This window comes from Typopeltis vanoorti, chromosome 7, assembly GCF_054136105.1.
Source record: "Typopeltis vanoorti isolate ZY-2024b chromosome 7, IOZ_Tvanoo_1.0, whole genome shotgun sequence".
Lineage (NCBI taxonomy): Eukaryota > Metazoa > Arthropoda > Arachnida > Uropygi > Thelyphonidae > Typopeltis > Typopeltis vanoorti.
The window spans coordinates 29,452,311-29,472,751 of record NC_143555.1 but is presented as its reverse complement, the minus strand read 5'-3'; the positions used below and the strand labels follow the sequence as shown (position 1 = coordinate 29,472,751).

Sequence of the window (20,441 nt, the reverse complement as noted above, 5' to 3'; positions counted from 1 at the left end):
ATGGCAATCTCAAATTAAGGCAAACAATTTTATGCATTTCAACATGTTGGCTAAACACGGTCCTGTGAACAACGAAAAATATGCAGCCTTGCTTTTCGATTTGATACAGGAATTTGAGAACAGGTTTCAAGATTTCTGGAAAAATCATCAATCTTTTGGTATATTTGCGACTCCATTTTCAGTCGACATAAACATATTACCTGCCAATTTTCAAATGGAATGCATAGAGCTACAATCTGACATTCATCTTAAAGAAAAATTTGATGATGTCTCTTTACTGGACTTCTATAAGATATATCTTCCCAGAGAAAAATGTCCCTTGCTTCACAATCATGCCTTATTCATGTCATCACTATTTGGAAGCACCTACATTTGTGAGCAGCTATTTTCAAGGATGAAGCACACGAAGAATAAAACTAGAACCAAAATATCTGATGAGCACCTTGAGAACTCACTGAGAATTGCAACTACTTCCATCGAAGCATTAGTATCTCAAAAACAATGTCAAACATCTCACTAATTTCATGTTGCTGTCTTGTCTTTTACTTTTATAATCAAAAATTCATGAACTAATAAAGTTTAAATTACTTAAATATGTTAACTATATATTCTACGTTTTTTTGCTCATCAGCTATCGTTAGTGTATTTTATGTGTGGCCCAAAACAACTTGTCTTCTTCCAATGTGGCCCAGGGAAGCTAAAAGGTTGGACACCCCTGCTCTGATTATACTAAAAACTTTACATCATTATTAACTTTCCATTGATAGATTTTCTCCCAATTAATCTTATCTGTCTGAACTCCAGTATAGTCAGATCTTATGTTTTGATCTTCTAAGAAACTTCTTACTGTATCATTTCACCTAGACCTTTGTCTTTCTCTGGGGATTTTTCATGCTATCATGAAAAAAAACTTGTTAACTTTTCCTCTGATACTGCATGACTGTGTGAACAGAGGTACCACAGTTAGCTCTGCTCACACCATCCTAAACGTTAACAATATCAAGTTCCTTCCTAATATATATATATATTTTTTTTAAATATGAAAATGAGCTAATGCCATTAGCTCATTTTCCTAATCTCTGATATATGTGGAACTCTTATGTGTGGTCTTCAGTCATGGATCAAGTATTTTATTTCTATCTCAGATCCATAAGTTAAAATTGGTTAAAACACTGTCTTGTATTCAGCTAGTTTAGTGTTTTGGCTGATTTCTTATTCCATATAAATTTATTCAGTTCACTTCTTACCATACTAGTTTTGCTTATTCTGTTGTTTATTTCTATATTTAATTTGCCATCTTTGCTAAAAAATTGAGACTAAATAGCTGAACTGCTTTGCTTGTTCTATAGATTCTCCATTCAGAATGTATTTGACATTTTCAGTGTTCCTGCCTATTTTCATTGTCTTTGTTTATGAAACATGCACAAGGAAAAAAATACTCATTTTTTATCACTGATAGATGAACATTTTATATTTTTTTTATTTTGATCATTTTTGATGATTATAATAGTCAATTTCACATGCTTTCAGTTCTAATATTTGTCTTGAATTACTCTTAATGAAATCGAATAATTTCAACTCTGTGGGTAAAAACATTGTCATTATAAACTCAATAAAATAAAACTATTAGGGTTACACATGCATTAACTGCTTTAGTTGGTTTTCTGAATGCAGAATAATTCCAGACATTGGTGGTTGGATGGTGCAAGTGATTTCTTTTGATACAAAGGCAATATAGTTAACAATCAAAAACATTTGAATTGATTGTGTTTTTAGAATCATTGTAAAGAAATTGCATTTTGGAAAAATAAACAGCCATTCTTTATGTACATTTCTTGAGCCTTCTATGAAGAAAACAAAGTGTATGGAATAAGACCTATTCGATATTGGTCTTATTCCATTATGACAAAATCAGGATAATTGCCAACAGTGATAAAAAAAAATTAAAAAAAAAACACTAAACTATTTTTGTCATAAAACATGCCATAGAATTGGCTTTACTTAATAAAATAGACAAACTGAAACGCTGGAATCTTTTTTCTCTTCGACCAAAAATTCACTTTTGGCTGAGGCATTACTGAATGGCAGATTTATATCTAGATTTCAAGAGGGTTGTCACATAAGATAAAGAATACAAAGAAGTCATTAAAAAATATATATATTATCTTCAAATATACAGTAATTCACCATTAATCTGATCATTGTAATGGCAGTTTGCTGTTCTTCAGTTTGTAATTGAATAATACAGTTGCATGTTGTTCTACCAGAAGTTGGTTGGCATGAAAAAGTCATTCATAGTAGCACTTCACAGTATAAACAACACTAAGGAGAGGGGAAAAAATTTATTTATTGAATTTACTAATAATTACTGGTTTTCCACCTAGCATATTTAAAACACATGACTGTGATGCGCACATAGCATTCAATTAAATCATTGTAGAAACAGTTCAAATTATAACTGAAAAAGAACTAATAATCATCATCATCATCATGCGTATTGAGGATTTAGGCCTAGCATTGCCTGTTGCCTTAGAAGTCATCGTTTAAGAGAATGTCAGATTAATGGCTTGTACTTTAAGGCTTGTTTTGGTAATCTTTCTGTTTTCATTCTTTGAACGTGTTCCATCCATTTATGTTTATATTTTTTTAATTTTTTCTATTACTGGTTCTTGGTTTAATTCTTTCATAATATCTTTGTTTCTTTTGTGATCAAATAGGGTATACTTTGCAGTTTTTCTCATAAACTTCATTTCTGCTGTTGTTAATCTTTGTCTTTTTGTTTTATTGTCCAGATTTCGCTTCCATACATTAAGACTGGTAAGGCTAATGTATTGTATACTTTTAGCTTGGTTTGTTTTTGAACTAGGTTTGGTTTAAATGTAGAGTTAATTACACCTGTTATTTTTAAATATTTTACAATTTTTACATTTATATCTTTTTCATTTTCATATGTGATCATACATCCTAGGTAGTTAAATGAATTCACCTGTTCTAAGATCTTGTTATCTATTACTATTTTAGTTCTTGCTGGGTCTTGTCCTTTAAAGGCCATAGTTTTTGAATTTTCCATTGATATTATCATATCATAATCTTTGGATATCTCATTTAGATCTAAAATAGCTTTCTGTAAGTTATCTTCAGAATTTGTAATTATTATTTGGTCGTCGGCAAATAGGAGAGTGTTTAAGTTACTGTAGGAGAAAGTTTAATTCCTTGATGTAAATTTTTATTCCATTTTATTATTATTTCATTTAAGTAGATATTAAAAAGAGTTGCTGAGAGGGGGACATCCCTGTCAGACCCCTTGGTTTATCTCTCTTGTATATGATAGCTCGTGATTTAATCTTATTTGTATTTGATTATTTTCATATATACTTGTGATAGCTGTTAGAATATTATTTGGTATTTGTCTTTCTTTTAATATGTTAAATAATATGTTTCTTTTAACTTTGTCAAATGCTTTTTCAAAGTCAATAAATGCAATATGTGTTTCTAAATTATATTCTCTTCTTTTCTCTATTATTAATTTTAGGCAAAAGTCTGGGTCTATACATGATCGTCCTTTTCTAAATCCATTCTGCACTTCCAGAATAAAGTTTTCGGAATATTTCATTAGTTTGTTATTTAAGATTCTGCCATATATTTTGTAACAGGAATTTAGTATACTGATACCTCTATAGTTTTTAGGGTCATCTCTATTACCTTTCTTAAAGATAGGAATCGCAATTGCTTTTTTCCATTCTATTGGGGGGATACCAGTTGAGTATTTATTTAAAAATAATAAGAGTCTTTCTTTGAATCTTGTTCCTGCATATTTATATAGTTCTGAACTTAGCTTATCTTCTCCAGGTGGTTTTCCGTTTCTTGTTTCTTTCAGGCTGATTTCTAATTCTTCTTCAGTTATTTCCTTTTCATTTTCGTTAATTGTTTGCCAGTTGTCTTTTTTAAAATGTTTGTCTGTCCACAGTTCTGTGTAGTAATTTAGAAATTCTTCTAATTTCAATTCAGTGTTTAATTTTATGTTTTCTTTGGTATCTGCATTTAAGTGTTTCAAAATCTTATATACATTGGGTCTTATTTTATATAAATCATGTTCTAAATTAGAAACAAATTTATTCCATGATTCTCTGTCTTTTTCTGACTTCTCTTTTAGCTATGGCTCTTATTCTTTTATATTCTATTTCATCTTCTAATCTTTTACTGCTTAACCATTTGTGATAGGCTTATTTTTTCTTTTTGATTATTTCTCAGATTGTATCATCCCAGATCTTCAGTTTTTTTCTTTTATTGAATTTTTTGGTCTTTCCTAAGCTTTCATTTGCTGCTGCATTTAGTATCGTTTTTATATTAAGCCATTCTATTTCTATTTCTTCATTTTGTTTTATTTTATCTGGATATTGGTTAATTCTTTGTTCATATAGCCATTGTACATTTGTGTCATTCAATAGTCTAGTTTTATAAACAAATATTTCAATTTTTCTTTCTGTTCTTTACTTATAGCCATTTAGGTGGTAATCTTAATTTTATTTTAACAAGGAAGTGGTCACTGCTTATTTCATATCCTCTGTGAACTCTAACATCTAGTGAAAATTGTGATGTCTTTTCATTTAATATGAAGTAATGTAATATTGATTTCCATCCTCTTGCTGCCCAAGTATATTTATGTATGTCTTTATGTTTATAGAAGGAATTCATTATTTTTAGGTTATTATAAACTACAACCTCAATCAATTTTTTACCATTTCTGTTTAGAGTGTGTTCTCCATGTATTCCTGTATTATTATTAATTTTTGTGTTTCCAGTTCTTGCATTTAAGTCTCCTGCTAAAATTATGTAATCGTTTTTATTTATTTTATTATATATGTTCTGTAGCTGATTATAAAAATCAATATTATCCTGTTCTCTTCCTTCTTCTGGGGCATATAAACCAATTATTGTTAAATAGCCTCTATCTATTTTTATTCTAGTTTCTATTATTCTTTCATTCCATAATTTATAATGTTTTAACTGTTTTGAAAGGGATTTATGAATCCAAATCATGATTCCGCCTTGTGCTCTGTCTGAAAAGAACTAATGTTGATGACAAAGTTAATTTGGAGAAGTTAGGCTATTTAGTCTCAGAATGACTGCATCCCAGATCATTAGCAAATTATTGCAACCATTCTTTTTGAGATTGGAGGAATGCTGATTCTAGAAATAATTTCTCAGACCTCCAATGATTTCTATGTAATATCAATGTCATCTTCTTCCATTTAATTCTATGCAGCAAAATCAAAATGATTTTGATAACAAAACCAGTTTGAATATCCAGAGCATGTCTGCCAGTCCCAACTTGCCATACAATCATTGGTATAATTTTTGTGTTCTTCAACATGGATGTTAACTCGTCTACCAATCTGTCCAAAGTAAGCTAAACTTTATTTTTTTCCTCTCTTGGTGGTGTTTATACCATAAAGCAGTATTATGAATAATTAACAACACCTAAGTCTTTCTATACACAAAAAGGGTTGATTAAGTTAAAGAGCATTGTTTAGAAAGTTAAATGGTTGATTAGTGTAGTTTAAGAATTTCCAATAAACAAGTATATGAGCATTCTTTCATCATCAAATTCCTGACATGTACTTTCAAGAAATGTACAGGATATCATGATAATACTACATGAAGAACTTACATCATTACTAACGTCCTATCAATAATTTTCCTCCAAATCAATCTGTTATCTGTCAAGACTCCAATATTATCAGATCTTATTTCTGTCTTCTAAGGCACTTTTTACTGTATCAATCCACTTACATCTTGGTCTTGTTTTGGTTCTTTTTCTTGCCAACTTGGCAGAGAACACTTGTTTGCTAATCCTTCCTCTCCCATTTTGTTTATGGGACCATACCAGCTGAGATTAGCTCTCTAACATATTCCTGGATGCTAACAATGTCAAGTTAGCATCCAGGAATGTGTTAGCACAGCTAATCTCAGGTCTTTCCTAATATCCTCATTTTTAATATGATATTACCATTGATGCCATCTGTTCATGCTCCTAATCCTCCTCAGGATTCTCATATCGGTGATCTCTAGTCTTTGATGAAGTGTTTTATTTGTAACCCAGTTCTCAGATCCATAAGTTATCATTGGTTTGAACACTGTCTTGTATGCAATTAATTTAGTGTTTTGACTAATTTCTCTTCATATAAATTTATTCAGTTGATTTATTTGTGGAAGTCAACTTCCTAGTACTAAATGTTTTACTTGTTCTGTAGGTTCTCCATTCATGATGCAGTTGATATTTTGAATGTTTCTGCCATTAGATGGAAGAAAATGACATTGATATTACATAGAAGTCATTGGAGATCTGAGAAATTATTTCTAGAATCAGCATCGGTTATTAAGCATTCCTCCAATCTCAAAAAGAATGGTTGCATTAATTTGCTAATGATCTGGGATGCAGTCATTCTGAGACTAAATAGCCTAACTTCTCCAAATTAACTTTGTTATCAACATTAGTTCTTTTTCGGTTATAATTTGAACTGTTTTTACAATGATTTAATTGAATGCTATGTGTGCATCACAGTTATGTGTTTTAAATATACTAGGTGGAAAACCAGTAATTATTACTAAATTCAATAAATTAATTTTTTGATCGTCTGTCTTATGCTTATTTTCATACCAAATTTTATTACAACAGTTATCAATTTAGTCAGGGAATCTTGAAGACTTGTATTGGATTTATTTAAAAGTATAATATCTACATAATGTAAAGAGAGGAGATTAACATCTCCAATTTTGATATCAGGTTAATACAACTTTCTTTCATAATGTGATTCATGTAGATAATAACAGAGGGAGATAATGTATATCCTTGTCTGATACCAGATTTAAAATCAAAAAATCTTCCTGTACTTCCTTTGATTTTAACTGCTGACTTATAACTGAAAGACTAAGTATTGCTAGATATAATGCCCCATAAACACCATATAACTCTAGCATTTTGAACAGCTTTTCTCTTGGCACCTTGTCACATGCTTTTTGAAAGTCTACAAAACTTAAATACAGATCTTTGTTCTATTCCCATGATTTCTCAACTATCTTTCATAAAGTGAAAATCTGATCCTGACAGCCTCTATTTGGCATGAATCCAGCTTGTCTTCATCAAGCTTCTCTTCCACAAAATAAAGAATTAGAGGTATTTCAGTAATGAAATACCTCTGTAATTCTCACATTTAGTTTTATTTTATATGGGTATTATGAGAGCTCTACGTCCCTTTGTCCAGGCCTTCTGAACTATGCAGTGCAGTCACTGCAAGACTTTGCAGTGGTTTTATACCTCCATACTTGAGCATTTCTGGTCGAATATCATCTGCTCCTTCTGACTTTCCACATTTCAGGCTTTTATCGGGTGTTTTTTTTTTAACTTCAAGTATGGATATGTAATTCTAATACATTCCTGTTGAGTCCATTGTGCTGTCACTGCTTGTCTCATTTAGCAATTTTTCCAAGTAATTACTCCATACATCAGGGGATATCTTTTTCTCCACCTTTATCATCTCTAATTCCTTTTGCAGCACTCTTTCCTTTATTTCTGATCTTTTTAGACAGCCTCCAGAATATTTTGCCATCTCCTGATATATTTATTTTCTATATTTTTGCCAAAGTCTTCCCATGACTTTTGTTTAGCTAGTTTTACACAGTGTTTAGCTTTCTTACATTTGTCTCTGTATTCTCTTAGAGCACAAGTTGACTTATTCGCCAGGTACTTTCGATATGCTTTCTTCTTTTCCTTCACTGCCTCTTTAACTTCCAGTGTCCATCATGGAAGTTTGATTTTCTATCCTTGCAGACAACCTAACTATTTACCTCTCTGACTGAATCAATGTTTTCCTCAGGGCTTGCCATTGAATCTCCAAGATTTGGTTCATTTTCCCAACTCTTTAATTTTTTCTTGAATAATGTTTATTTATTTTAGTCTACAGTTTATATCTGAGAGCTGCTCAACTTTTATTTGCTTTAAAACTTTCTTACATGTTCTTCTTTTCAGTATCAGTGAGAAAACATCGCTATCAACAAAAAATAGTTAACGAGACTTTTCTTATTCCTTGCTTCTCTCCATGTGAATTTATGCACATTTTTATGTTGGAACATTATATTAGTAATAACCTCTTGCTTTCATTTTCTTTGTAATTTTATGAAATGCTTATTTGGTTGTTAATCATTATTATTTGACCTCCAGGGATCAATAACACAGGTCAACACTCGCTCACATAAGAGCAACAAAACATGCTCTAAACCCATTCATTATTTCTGCACTTTTGAGTAGATTCTGCATTAATGTAGTTAATACCACCCTCTCCAACTTGCATCTCGCTGATATCTAGTAACAGAGCTCTGCAAATCTGTCTTTATAGGTAATCCCTCCTCTCAGCCTTGGCTTAGTGAATCTTTTGTGGGTTCAAAGATACCCTTATCAATTTGAAAACCAGGTGACTAGATCTAGTAGTCCATATGTGGACTGATCAATGCTTTATACAAAGGAACCATTACATCTTTGCTTCTGTATGTTGGTCCTCATCATTGTCATGTTCTCCTAAAACTTCAAGACTGCCTTCCATCACTGCATTTGCTTTATTCATTTGCTTAATCATAGTCTGTTCACATCCTCTTGTAAGATCACAGTATAGTTCTTCCCAACTTTGCATAATCTGCAAACAGCTGTATAACTCCAGTTATTCCTGTCCTAATATTACTATCATATAAGATTAACAATAATGGCTTCAAGATACTCATCCAATCTCATCCATTTCAGTTTAGTTATCATCTTGTTGTGTGGCAATCTTTCAGAGACCTTGAAAAATTGAAGTACAGTGGAATTTGGTAATTGAGGCAGCACGCAGGATTATTTGGGACAGGAGATGCAGCACTCAGGATTATCTCTCTGAGGTAATTGCTTGTAAATGGTTAGTTGGTTTAAGGTTTATTGGCACAATGCAGTGGTCATACTATGCCAAACCACAGCTTATAAATGACTTATCAACTTTCTTCCATGTGTTTTGGGTGACAAATGACTCATCACCTCCTTTCACTGACTTAGCTTATACAGCATATTACCTTTTAAGGGGAGATGTTTTTAACTAGTGTCAGGTGAGTGCACTTGTGTCACTTTCATGCTGAACCAATGTCTAATCAGAAAAGTGTAGATATTTTTCAGTGCTCTGTTTTTTTTTTTAAATTTTAATTTATAAAATTTGGGACCTTTACCAAGACGGAAAGATTTGTCACTTAGCTGAAAAGATTGCCTTACTAGACCAAACCAAAGGCAATTTGCCCAATATCAGTCATCTTCATATGGCTGAGATAACTGGACTAGTGAAATCTGTGTGCTTGATACAATAGCAAGATATGGTCCATTCCTCTCACAGAACTGTGAGAGGAATGGACATGCCATAGAAGAAAAGGAACATCCCAGAAATAGAAGCGTCGAAGGTAAGGATCCTGACATTGAGGATGCCCTAGATCAGTGATTTCCATTATAACTGGATGAGGAATGTGCATCAAGTGGCCAGATGCTAAAAAAGAGTGAGAGGAACTAGCTAATAAACTTGGGTCATGATTTTAAAGCGACAGATGGTTGGTTGTCTCGATAGAAATATAGTCATTTAATATCATGCCTACATTTCCATCAAGACAAACAACCAGATAACCAACCATGATATTAAATTAACGCATTCACATCGGGAAGTGTTTTGCATGTTTATTGTACCCACAGGACTTCTCATTACTGTTTGTGTTCCACTTCAGCATTAAGCAGATGGGCTTACTGACAAAGTTCATATGACATGTTAGCTGCAACTCTTTTGGTAGAATTTTATTTTAAGTTAGCATTTGTTATATGTCTTAATGGAATTGAAAATTTCAAATGCAATAGAATAAACACTTATTTCATGTAATTGAAAATTTGGACAAATGTTAAGATAATTACTTAAATATAAAGAGCCAGGCTTCACTTCGGCAATGTAACATTATTTAAATTAAGGGGATAGATATTAAATCCCACATTGTTTCAAAACCGAATAAGAAATTCAAAGATCGGAATCAAAGAGTATCATGCCGAATATAGTAAACTATAAAAGTATCAGCGAATAATAGCGTAATCTAAAGCACGTACAAACTAAGGCAACTCGTAGCAAAGGTGGGTAGAGCTCTGATCGCTATTCTTAGTATTTCCCATAATGTAAAACACATCTCCTAGGAGATGTATGATGTTAATAATTTGTGGATGTTTATATAGAGAATATTCATAGATATTATCTTAATATTTAATCCTACCATAGAGATGATCTCTGTTTCTAACAATTATTTTTTTTATTCTGAGTGTACCTATATATTATTATATGCACAAGGGTTCACTCCAATTGGTGCAATGATCTTAACTCTTTCTTTCAGAATCCAAATAATCACTGATTCAAGACCAAAATACAAAATAAACACATTTAATATAAAAAAAAAAAACAATATATATATGCACTTCAAACAAATATTACATAACTAACTACAAATTAATTGGATCCAAGGCCTCTTACACTTAAGACTAAACACTTTTTTCAAAATGACAAAATGTTCATAGCCAGTTTCTCTCTCTGTCAAGGCCCTTTTCTGAAGATATATGACTCTAGTCTTCATTTATACAGGATCCTTTTTCATCACTCATGTAGCACACATAAAATCTTCCTGACTTAATTGTCTCTTTTTAGTAGAAATAATAGATAGATCCGGCGTCCTTAATACAGATGAAACTTCCTAATCAGAGTTTTCTCGAACATTCCTTTAGAACGTAAATAGCAAATTCTTCTTTTATTCACTAAATGCTTATTGACAGTCTTAACTCTTCCAATAAAAAAAAAAAAAAAAAAAAAAAAACTTAGTTCTACGATTCCCTTTTCGGAATCTACTATAAATCCTTCAATTAGTGTTTCCTCCAATATTCCGTTTAAAATGCATATAGCAATATTTTCTTTTATTTATCCACATACTTATTCCACATTAAAACTTAATATTTCCATGATTCCTTTTTCGGAATTTACTATTAATTTTCCTCCGACTATCACATAAAAATTTAAGTTCCTCCGAACCTAAACATCTGCCGACCTGTGTTCTAAATTCCCTCCGAATGCTATCCTGTTTACTCTCTTGTTGTTTCGATACCGAACTTGTCAACTGTCAATCACACATCAAACTTCTCGGCGAGCATGCGCACTCCATGAAACTGGTAAGCAAGAAGTTAGGTAAAAATAATGGCTGACACACGTCTCTGTTAGCGACAAGAGAGAATGTCTTCATAAAACACAACTTTTGATCATTTTAAATTACAATAAAATTCTTGTAAGTAATACAAATATCAAATCTAGTAAGTACATCAATTTTTTAACTTCTTTACATATCATTTTTGACAAAACAATTTCAATAACAGGCACATTGCAAGTGCCGACAATGCGTGTTATGAAACTAAAACTAATAAACATTTTAACATAAACAATTCATAAAAATATTCAGACAAACTAGGGCAACTCATAGCAAAGGCGGGTAAAGATCTGATCACTATTCTTAGTATTTCCCATAATGTAAGACACATCTCCTAGGAGATGTATGATGTTATACATTATGGTGGCCACCATAATATATAATTGTTTCATTCTTTCTTCAACATTGTTTATATATGTGAGTGTACAGTTTACCTGTAAAAGCAGCTCAACTTTTATATACTGTTCTTTTCAATGTGCTATTCAGTTTTATCCTACTTAAAATTAAGTGATGGTAACTTTAGTTTCCAGAACAGGCAAATCGGCCCTGTGAACACACATGGATTACAGTCATGAATACTTACAACAATATATGGAAGAGATAGGATCCTCACCATGTGTCATTATAATTCAATTCAAATATAAGTCATGGGAAGACTTATAAGAATATAGAAGGTAAATATCAGGAAGGCGGTAATGTTCTGGAGGCTATTATTGAAAAAGCTCAAAAATGGAGGAAAGAGTACTGTAAAAGGAATCAAAGATGATAAAGGTAACATAAAAACTGAGGATAAGAATATCCTAGGTGTCTAAATGATTACTTTAACAGACTGTTATAAATGAAACAAGCAGTGCAGAACTATAGTACAAAATTTTCAAGAGAAATGCAATCAGAAGTACATATCAATACTTGAAGTAGAAAAAGCTATCAAAAACTTGAAATGTTGAAAGGCATCTGGAGTAGATGATATGCAACCAGAAATGCTCAAAATATAGTGGTATAAAAGTTTTGCAGTAGTTACGCTGCATAATTCTGAGGGCCTGGTCAGGCAGTCGAAATCCAGATGATGGGAGTAGAGTTCTCGTTGTTCCTATCTATTAAAAAAGAGAACAAAGCTGAATGTGAGAATTACAGAGGAATTGTTCTACTAATAGTTCATGTAAGATTTATGCAAGCATACTTGAAAAGAAATGCAATCAGAAGTACATATATATATAATACTGTCATATCCTGTACACCCCTTGAGGGTACATGGCAGGAATTTGATGATGATGATGATAATAATACTTGAAAAGAGGTTGAGGAAAATTGTGGAAGAGAAACTGGGAGAAGAACAAGGCCAAATAGAGGTTGTCAAGATCATATTTTTATTTTTCGACAAATAGCTGAGAAAACATAGGAACATAGCCAAGATATGCACTTAAGTTTTGTAAATATGGAAAAAGCATATGACAGTGTGCCCAGAGAAAAACTTTTGAAAACACTACAGTTATATGGGATAAATGGAACATTATACAAGGTAACACAGTAAGTTGGCAGTTAGAATTAATGTAAAATTAGGGGCAAGACTAGAATTCACATTATCTGCACTTTTATTCATCATCTACATGGATTGCATTATGAAAGAAAGAGGCATTAAATCTTTTGTTAGAACTGGAGATATAAACTTAGCTCTTTGCTTTATACAGACTATGTTGTACTTGTAAATACATCTAGTGGAAGTCTCCAGTATTCTCTAACTAAATTGAATAACAGTTGCGACAAATTTGACATGAAAATCAGCAATAAAAGAACTGAAAATAGGCAGGAATATAGAAAACTTTAGTTGCATTCAAGAAAATATATTTTATTTAGGCACAGTTTTAAGTGAAGATGGCAAATTAAATCTGGAAATAAGCAAGGCTGGTATGGTGTGGAGTCAGTTGAATAAATTTATATATATGGAATAAGAGAGAGAAATTAACCAAAACACTGAATTTTCAGTATTTATAACAGTGTTCTTACCAGTTTTAAGTTATGGGTGAGAGAGTTGGGTTAGAAATAAAGCTCTTGATCAAAGATTAGAGACCACAGATATGAGAGTTAAAAAAAAATTAGGTGGCCTGAACATATGGCATCATTGGCAGAATCATATTTAAAAATGAAGATATTAGGAAGGAACTTGACATTGTTTGCATTCAAGAATGTGTGATCAAAGCTAATTTAAGGTAGTACTTAAATAGGATGGGTGAGCCAAGATTAGCAAAACAGGTGTTTGATGGCAGGAAAAAACCCATAGGAAGACCAAGGTCTAGTTGGATTGATTTATGCAGAAGTGCCTTAAAAGAATAAAATGTTTGCTATGGCAATATTAGAGTGCTGACAAGTAACAGAATAATTTAGTGCAAAACTGTTGATAGGAGATTAATAATAATGTAAAGTTAATCATGTAGTGCTGTCATAGTAGCCTTGAATATATGATAATTTAATTGCTATAAAACATTAAACTTTCATATATGCAAACCCTTTCTAAACTTTTTTCATTTGCATGAGTTACTATAAATTTCTTTTTTAATTTGTTTTATTTTTTAGTCACAACCTGGGCAAGTATATCAAGCAGTGAAGGATGCAATAGATGCTGGTTACCGACATATTGATTGTGCTTTAGCATATGGAAACGAATTTGAAGTGGGTAAGGCTATCCAGGACAAAATTAATGAAGGAAAAATAAAGAGAGAGGATCTCTTTGTTGTCAGCAAGGTATGATACTTTTCATTAATAGTATTTACAATCCTTTATTTAGTTTATTATAATTACTTCATTTAGTGACTCATATGATTTCTATTTTGTGCATTCCAGAAAATTGCAAAAGAGAGAGAGAGAAAAAAAAAAAAAACTGATACTGCTAAAGTTTTGTCCTGTCAACTTATTTGGTGTATCCACTTAGCAATGAAATATTTTATGATTCTGAGATATATAAGAAAGCTATCTAAGATGGGAGTACATGACAACTGGGCGACGGAATAAAAGATCAAATATGCAATTGTAGTCTGATCTATTAGCAGGCAAATTTAAATAATATTTTTTTGAGAAATGAGTTAAAAGAACGGTATAAACATAAAATTTGAAAAATCTCACTTATAATTAAGTTTATTTTTATTGTGTATAGAAGTTATATTGAAATTTCCCATACAAAAAATGAGTCAGCTAGTTAATAAATATTTATATTATATATTTTTGTTTATATCATATCAAAATTTATAGAATCATTTAAGAAAGAGATGGTTAAAAAGAGTGGTCCGAAAATGATTTAAAAATTAAAAGGTATAATTGCACAGTATTAAAATAAAGAAAAAATATAGTTTTGTTTTAATTCATTTATTAATATTATTTTGTAATTAACAAACATATTTACAAAATGTTACATATATAGAACAAAAATAAAACAAAAAAGTATATGAAATTCAAGACAATTTTTTTGAATTTATTAATTCATATTATAGTTATATGCAATACCACGTAAATATTCTATTATATTTTCCCTATCGTAATTAATAACTTTTTTCAAAATTCTTTGGTCAGCTTCATTGTAACGTCTACGTTTTTGCTCATGTTGAAAACCTGCTACTGCTCTTTCATAATGTACATAATGTTCATGTACACTAATGCTAGGCGTATTAGGAACAAGAAGGAAGAGTTTTTGGCCATGGTTGGCACTTCCAGACCACAGGTTATTGGTATTAGTGAATCATGGCTGACTGTAGATGATATAGCTAGTGGGATTGAATGTGATGGGTATAGTGTGTTCAGGAATGACAGGGAGAATGAAATGGGGGGGGGGAGTATTGTTGATGATAGCTGATGAGCTACAGCCAAGGAGAATAGAAGTTGAATTGCAGGATAAAGAAAAGAGCACATTTGAGGCCATTTGGTGTGAGATTGTGACTAGCATAACTAAATATACAATTGGGTGCTGCTATAGACCAGGTGATGGAAAAGATGGTGGTGACAGTATGCACAAGCAAATAGAAGAAATGAGTGGAAGGAGGGTAATTATTATGGGAGATTTCAACTATGGTCGCATTGATTGGAGTGAGGAGAGGACACACGGGAGGAAGGAATTGGATTTTATGCGGTTATTAAGGGATAACTATCTGCGACAGCATGTAATGGAAAATACTAGGGGTCAGAGAGTGCTTGACCTAGTAATTACATCCGAGGATTTGGCTGTAACAAATATGACCACATTGCCACCAATTGGTGAGAGTGATCATAGGGTCTTGACTTGGGAGGTGTCCAAAGGTGTGGAATTTACAATTAAGACAGGGTACATGTGGAATTATCAGGCTGGTAAGTATGACAAGCTTAGGAGATTGATTGGTACAGTGCCATGGCATGTAAAACTACAAGGGCTAGAAGTTGATAGTGCATGGGAGGCAGTTAAGAAGTATTTGCATGAAGCAATGGCTGACCGTATACCTAGAGTCCGAATAATAAATCAAGTAGGGGTTAAATGGATGAATAACACCATTAAGCTTGAGCTGCAAAAAAAGAAACAACTATGGAGGGAATTTAAGGAGAAAGGTGACCGGCAGGCACATTAACGGTATAAAGTGTAGGCCAGAAGGGTAATGAGTGTGGTAAGAAAAGCAAAATAAGGATTACGAAAGAACATTGGCCATGCAGGCTAAAGAGAATCCTAAACAGTTTTTTAGATATGTAGCAAGTAAAAGGAAAAATGTACATGGCAGAATGATTTTAAAGAATGCTGATGGTACGGAGGTAACTGAATCAGTTGATATAGCTGAGTTACTGAGTGAGCACTTTGCAAGAATATATCATCCAGGTGGTGATATTGCAGAAACGAATAAACCAGTAGATTATACGGGAATTGTGGTGAATGAAGTAGAGGTGAGTTGTCTATTGCATAACCTCAATGTCAGTACATCCGTGGGATTGGATGGTATACCAGCTCATGTCGTACGAGAAGCATCTAAAGAATTGTCAGTACCCTTGACCATTTTGTTTAATTTGAGTCTCGGGTCTGGGTTAGTCCTAAGGGGGTGAAAAGAGGGGAAAATAGTTCCACTGCATAAAGGAGGTTCCAAGACTGCTGTTGTAAATTACCGACCGATCAGCGTATCAGGAATCATTGTCAAGGTCTTAGAGAAATTAGTCAAGAAAAGAATACAGGATTGGATAGATGAAAATGGGATATTGTATGGGGGACAACATGGTTTTGTGAAGGATAGATCATGCCTCAGTAACTTGCTCATGTTTTATAACACAGTGACGGCTGAACTGGATAGGGGTAATGGGTTTACAGTGATACTACTGGACCTTGCAAAGGCCTTTGACAGGATACCACATAGAACCCTAATCAGTAAACTGGAGCAGATGGGGATAGATATAGGGTTGGTGAGATGGATAGGAGGGTGGTTGAAGGAGAGATACCAGAGAGTGATTTATGCAGGAGTGGAGTCTAAAAGACGGCTTGTGACTTGTGGTGTGCCGCAGGGCTCTGTTCTTGGACCACTGCTTTTCAATTTGTTCATCAATGATATAGGAAAGGATTTGAGAGGAAGTGTTCACTTGTTTGCTGAAGATGCAAAGTTGGGTAGAGCAATTGTGAGTGCACAGGATGTCAAAATTTTACAGGATGATTTGGATAGTTTGGAGGACTGCACTAGGAAAAATGGATGTCAATTTAATGTGGCAAAGTGTAAGGTTATGCACTTTGGGGTGAAAAGAATAGCAGCAGTATATCGCATTGGTGGAACTGTACTTCAGGAGATTGATGAGGCCAGGGATTTGGGAATGTTGGTGGATAGGGAATTGAAGTTTAGGGGACACATTGCAAAAGTGACTAAATCAGCTCATTAAATCACTTGGCTTCTGAAAAATACTTTAACATGCAAAGACAAACTAGTTGTTGTTCCTCTGTATCGAGCCTTGATAAGACCCCATCTGGATTACTGTGCCCAGTTATGGGCACCAAGGGTTTCTTCGTGATGGGGAGGAAGTGGAGAGGATCCAGAGACGAGTGACCAAGATGATAGCAGGTCTGTGGAATGAACCTTATGAGAATAGGTTGAAGATTTGTGGGTTGCAGAGATTGGACGATAGGCGAAGGAGGGGTGATATGATTGAGACATTCAATTACTGAAGGGTTTCTATAAGATTGATCCAGAAGATATTTTTGAAAATATGACCGGTGTTGGGAGGACTAGGGGCCATGCATGGAAGCTGGGCAAGAGCGTGGTTGACAAGGGTGTTAGAGCTAGATTTTTTACTTGGAGAGTGGTGAATGAGTGGAATAAGCTTCCAGAGTCTGTCGTGGGTGCTACGACCGTGAATGAGTTCAAGGCAAGGTATGATAGATACTGTGTCAATATCGAATAGTTGTTCTTGACATGATGTTAGGGCCTCCATCGATGAGTCTGTCGACTCCTTGGAGTTGCCCGGAACAATAATAATAATAATCAACATCATATGTTTTTTGAATGTTTTGTAGTCCATTTATAAAAATCCATAAATTTGGATGACTTGTGCTGCTGCCAAAGCTCAATTGCAGTTTTTGATGACAGGCTTCCACAAAATTATTTGTCCTGTCGCTGCCATTTATTGTTCTTTGGTACACAGACCAAACATTTGAGGGAAAAATCGGTGGAGCCCTGGTTCTGTTATTCCTTAGACGACCTATGTATTTGTTCTAAAATAAACCATTCTAACATTGGTTCAAATTCATTGGATAAATGATTCTCAAGTTCAGAAGTAGCATAAATAATATCTTGATCTGGAACGAAAGCAAGCGAAGTGATCATTTTTGAATTTAAAGCGAATTGCACATCAGAATTATCTGGTTAAAAGACTGCATGAAGCTAAATGCTTACGAAGATTTTGTACGAGATGAAAAAAGCAACCATTTATGTTAGCTTGTGCAAATACCATACTGTTGTGTCCCTTTTTACGATTATGATCCTATCTAGTGAAATTATCTCTGTTCTACTATTATCTATGCTCGAGATATCACCAAAATTTTTACTAATATCTAAGTTATTTCTCCCCTTAGTATCCCTAATATTTGTATTATTCTGCACCTTTTGGGACATTAGTTTAAGATATTATATGCAAAAACATGGAGAAAGAACTAAAATATGTCAGAAAGTGTAACTATGTTGCAGTCGTGACACTTTATCTCGTTTCTTAACACATTAATTTCCCACGTGATTAGCTTCGTAATTTTTCAAGTGGTGCATTGGACAGCAATTTCAGACAACTGTTTTATCATTGGACGAAAGGTTTATTAAATTCCTTAACATGGTACAATTCAAATTTTAGTTATTACTCAATTCAATGCTATACTAAATATTTAAAACTGACATTAGCTTATCATAAATAATTAAGCTATGATCCTATAATGGATATTACGATCATGCCGCCATACACTTTCAACACATAACTTCATGTGACATATACATATAAGATTAATTCACACTATTTAACTATCCAAACTTAAGTAGCTTAACTAAACCATTTACTGCACTAACACATAACTATGACATTTAAACTTACTTATACAATATAATAGACATGCAAAATTCTCAGGACACTTAATTACTCATATAACATTAACACTAGCTAGCTTACTTTCAAAATATTCTGTCAGATACTAAAGTCCTAGTATTGTTTTCTTGGTCACTTCAACAGTTCAATATTAGAATAATGATAACCAATGCAGACGAATCTTAGTTAACACGAGATATAATTTACAGTACCTTTCTTTCCTGAATTTTCCATATGGGCCTCTATCTTTTTCTGATTGAAGTAATCCTGGTATAACCTCTCCGATAATCTGCTTCTCCTATGTTCCCTTTTGAATTGAACTATGCCTACGTGGTCTTTACCTTTCGTTATTCAGGACACACTTTGAATCGTCTAAATAATGGCTGTGCAACTCGCGACGTGGATATCGATTTCTTTACAGCTTTCCCTTTTTCGTAGTTGTCACTGAAGTTGAAACACAAAGAATATGCTTTCTTTTCCTCGACTATATGGCATTCTTCGCTTCTTACATAGGAAATACGGAACCGAAATTCTGCTCACTTTTGTTTCCGTGTTGTGATGACGGAGATATAACTCCAATCTCGCCACTCAGGAAAACACCGTGAAACCCATACGAAGGAGCTCGCGAAGAACTTTCCTGGAACAGAACCAAAAGCCAAAAAGGTCTAAAAGCCTAAAAAAGTCTCGGAGGGAGGGGTTTCCAACCCTTTTATACTTGCTCTCCTAACGGCACCTTCCTTAACTTCTTTTCCCCGCCCCTTACTTGATTTTACTTCACCAACCAATTAGGGTACCGTTTTTCTGCCAAACGTCCTTTGGTCGGCGAGCCAAACGATGTCTCAATCCGGGAATTGACATTAAGCGATTGTCTGTTGTTTTTCTTTTGCTAGCCTCTAACTTAATCCTCTTTCCAAAATTTCTCTATGAATTCATTTAATATTTTAATCTCTAGCCTCTCACATACCAACTCTTACGACTAATCCTTTTCTCTCTTATTTAATTAAATTTTCTCTTTTATATCATATTACAACATTAATATATTCTTTCTTTTCGTTAGTTAGTTCAACAAACACCTTTATATTTTATTGGATGCAAGAATATTTCTTTTTCTTTTAATTAATTCATCTATTATCTTTTATGCAGGGTTTTTAATTTATTTATTCTTCATGTTACACCATGATAGCTGAGAATTCTACATTCTTAAGATATCAGGTGTAACAATACGTAACGCTTGATGAATGGCAGTTTCAAAATCAACATTTATATTTTCGGGATCTAGTAATGGCCACATTTCATGTATCATATAAAATAGTTTTTTGTATGTTTCAAGAGTCTTATTAGGTAATAAACAATATAAAACAGGGAAAACAGCACCTCCATCCTTTCTAGCCAAAATAACAAAAATTTGAGCAAAAAGAGGGGGAGAAAGTAAAAATGTGCCATCCATAAATAATTCATTCGTGCTTTGGTTCCACACTGCATGGCTTTCACGACCAAAAATTAATATTCTCATGGGGTCGACCTGTTCTGATCCAGAATCAGCCAATAAAAAAAATGTTCAAATTGTGATGGACTGAATTCATAATTTAAGTATTCTTCAGGAATAATTA

The 20,441-nt window shown here is 33.1% G+C and overlaps 1 protein-coding gene across 1 annotated transcript in view; it reads left to right on the top strand.

The window, feature by feature from the left end:
- Window positions 1–20,441, top strand: part of LOC150104545 (aldo-keto reductase 1B-like) — a 197,844-nt gene that overhangs the window by 14,230 nt on the left and 163,173 nt on the right. Inside the window, exon 2 of the mRNA XM_090395759.1 lies at window positions 13,858–14,025. Within this exon, the coding sequence (XP_090251885.1) occupies window positions 13,858–14,025 (168 nt within the window). The remainder of the gene's footprint in view (window positions 1–13,857; window positions 14,026–20,441) is intronic.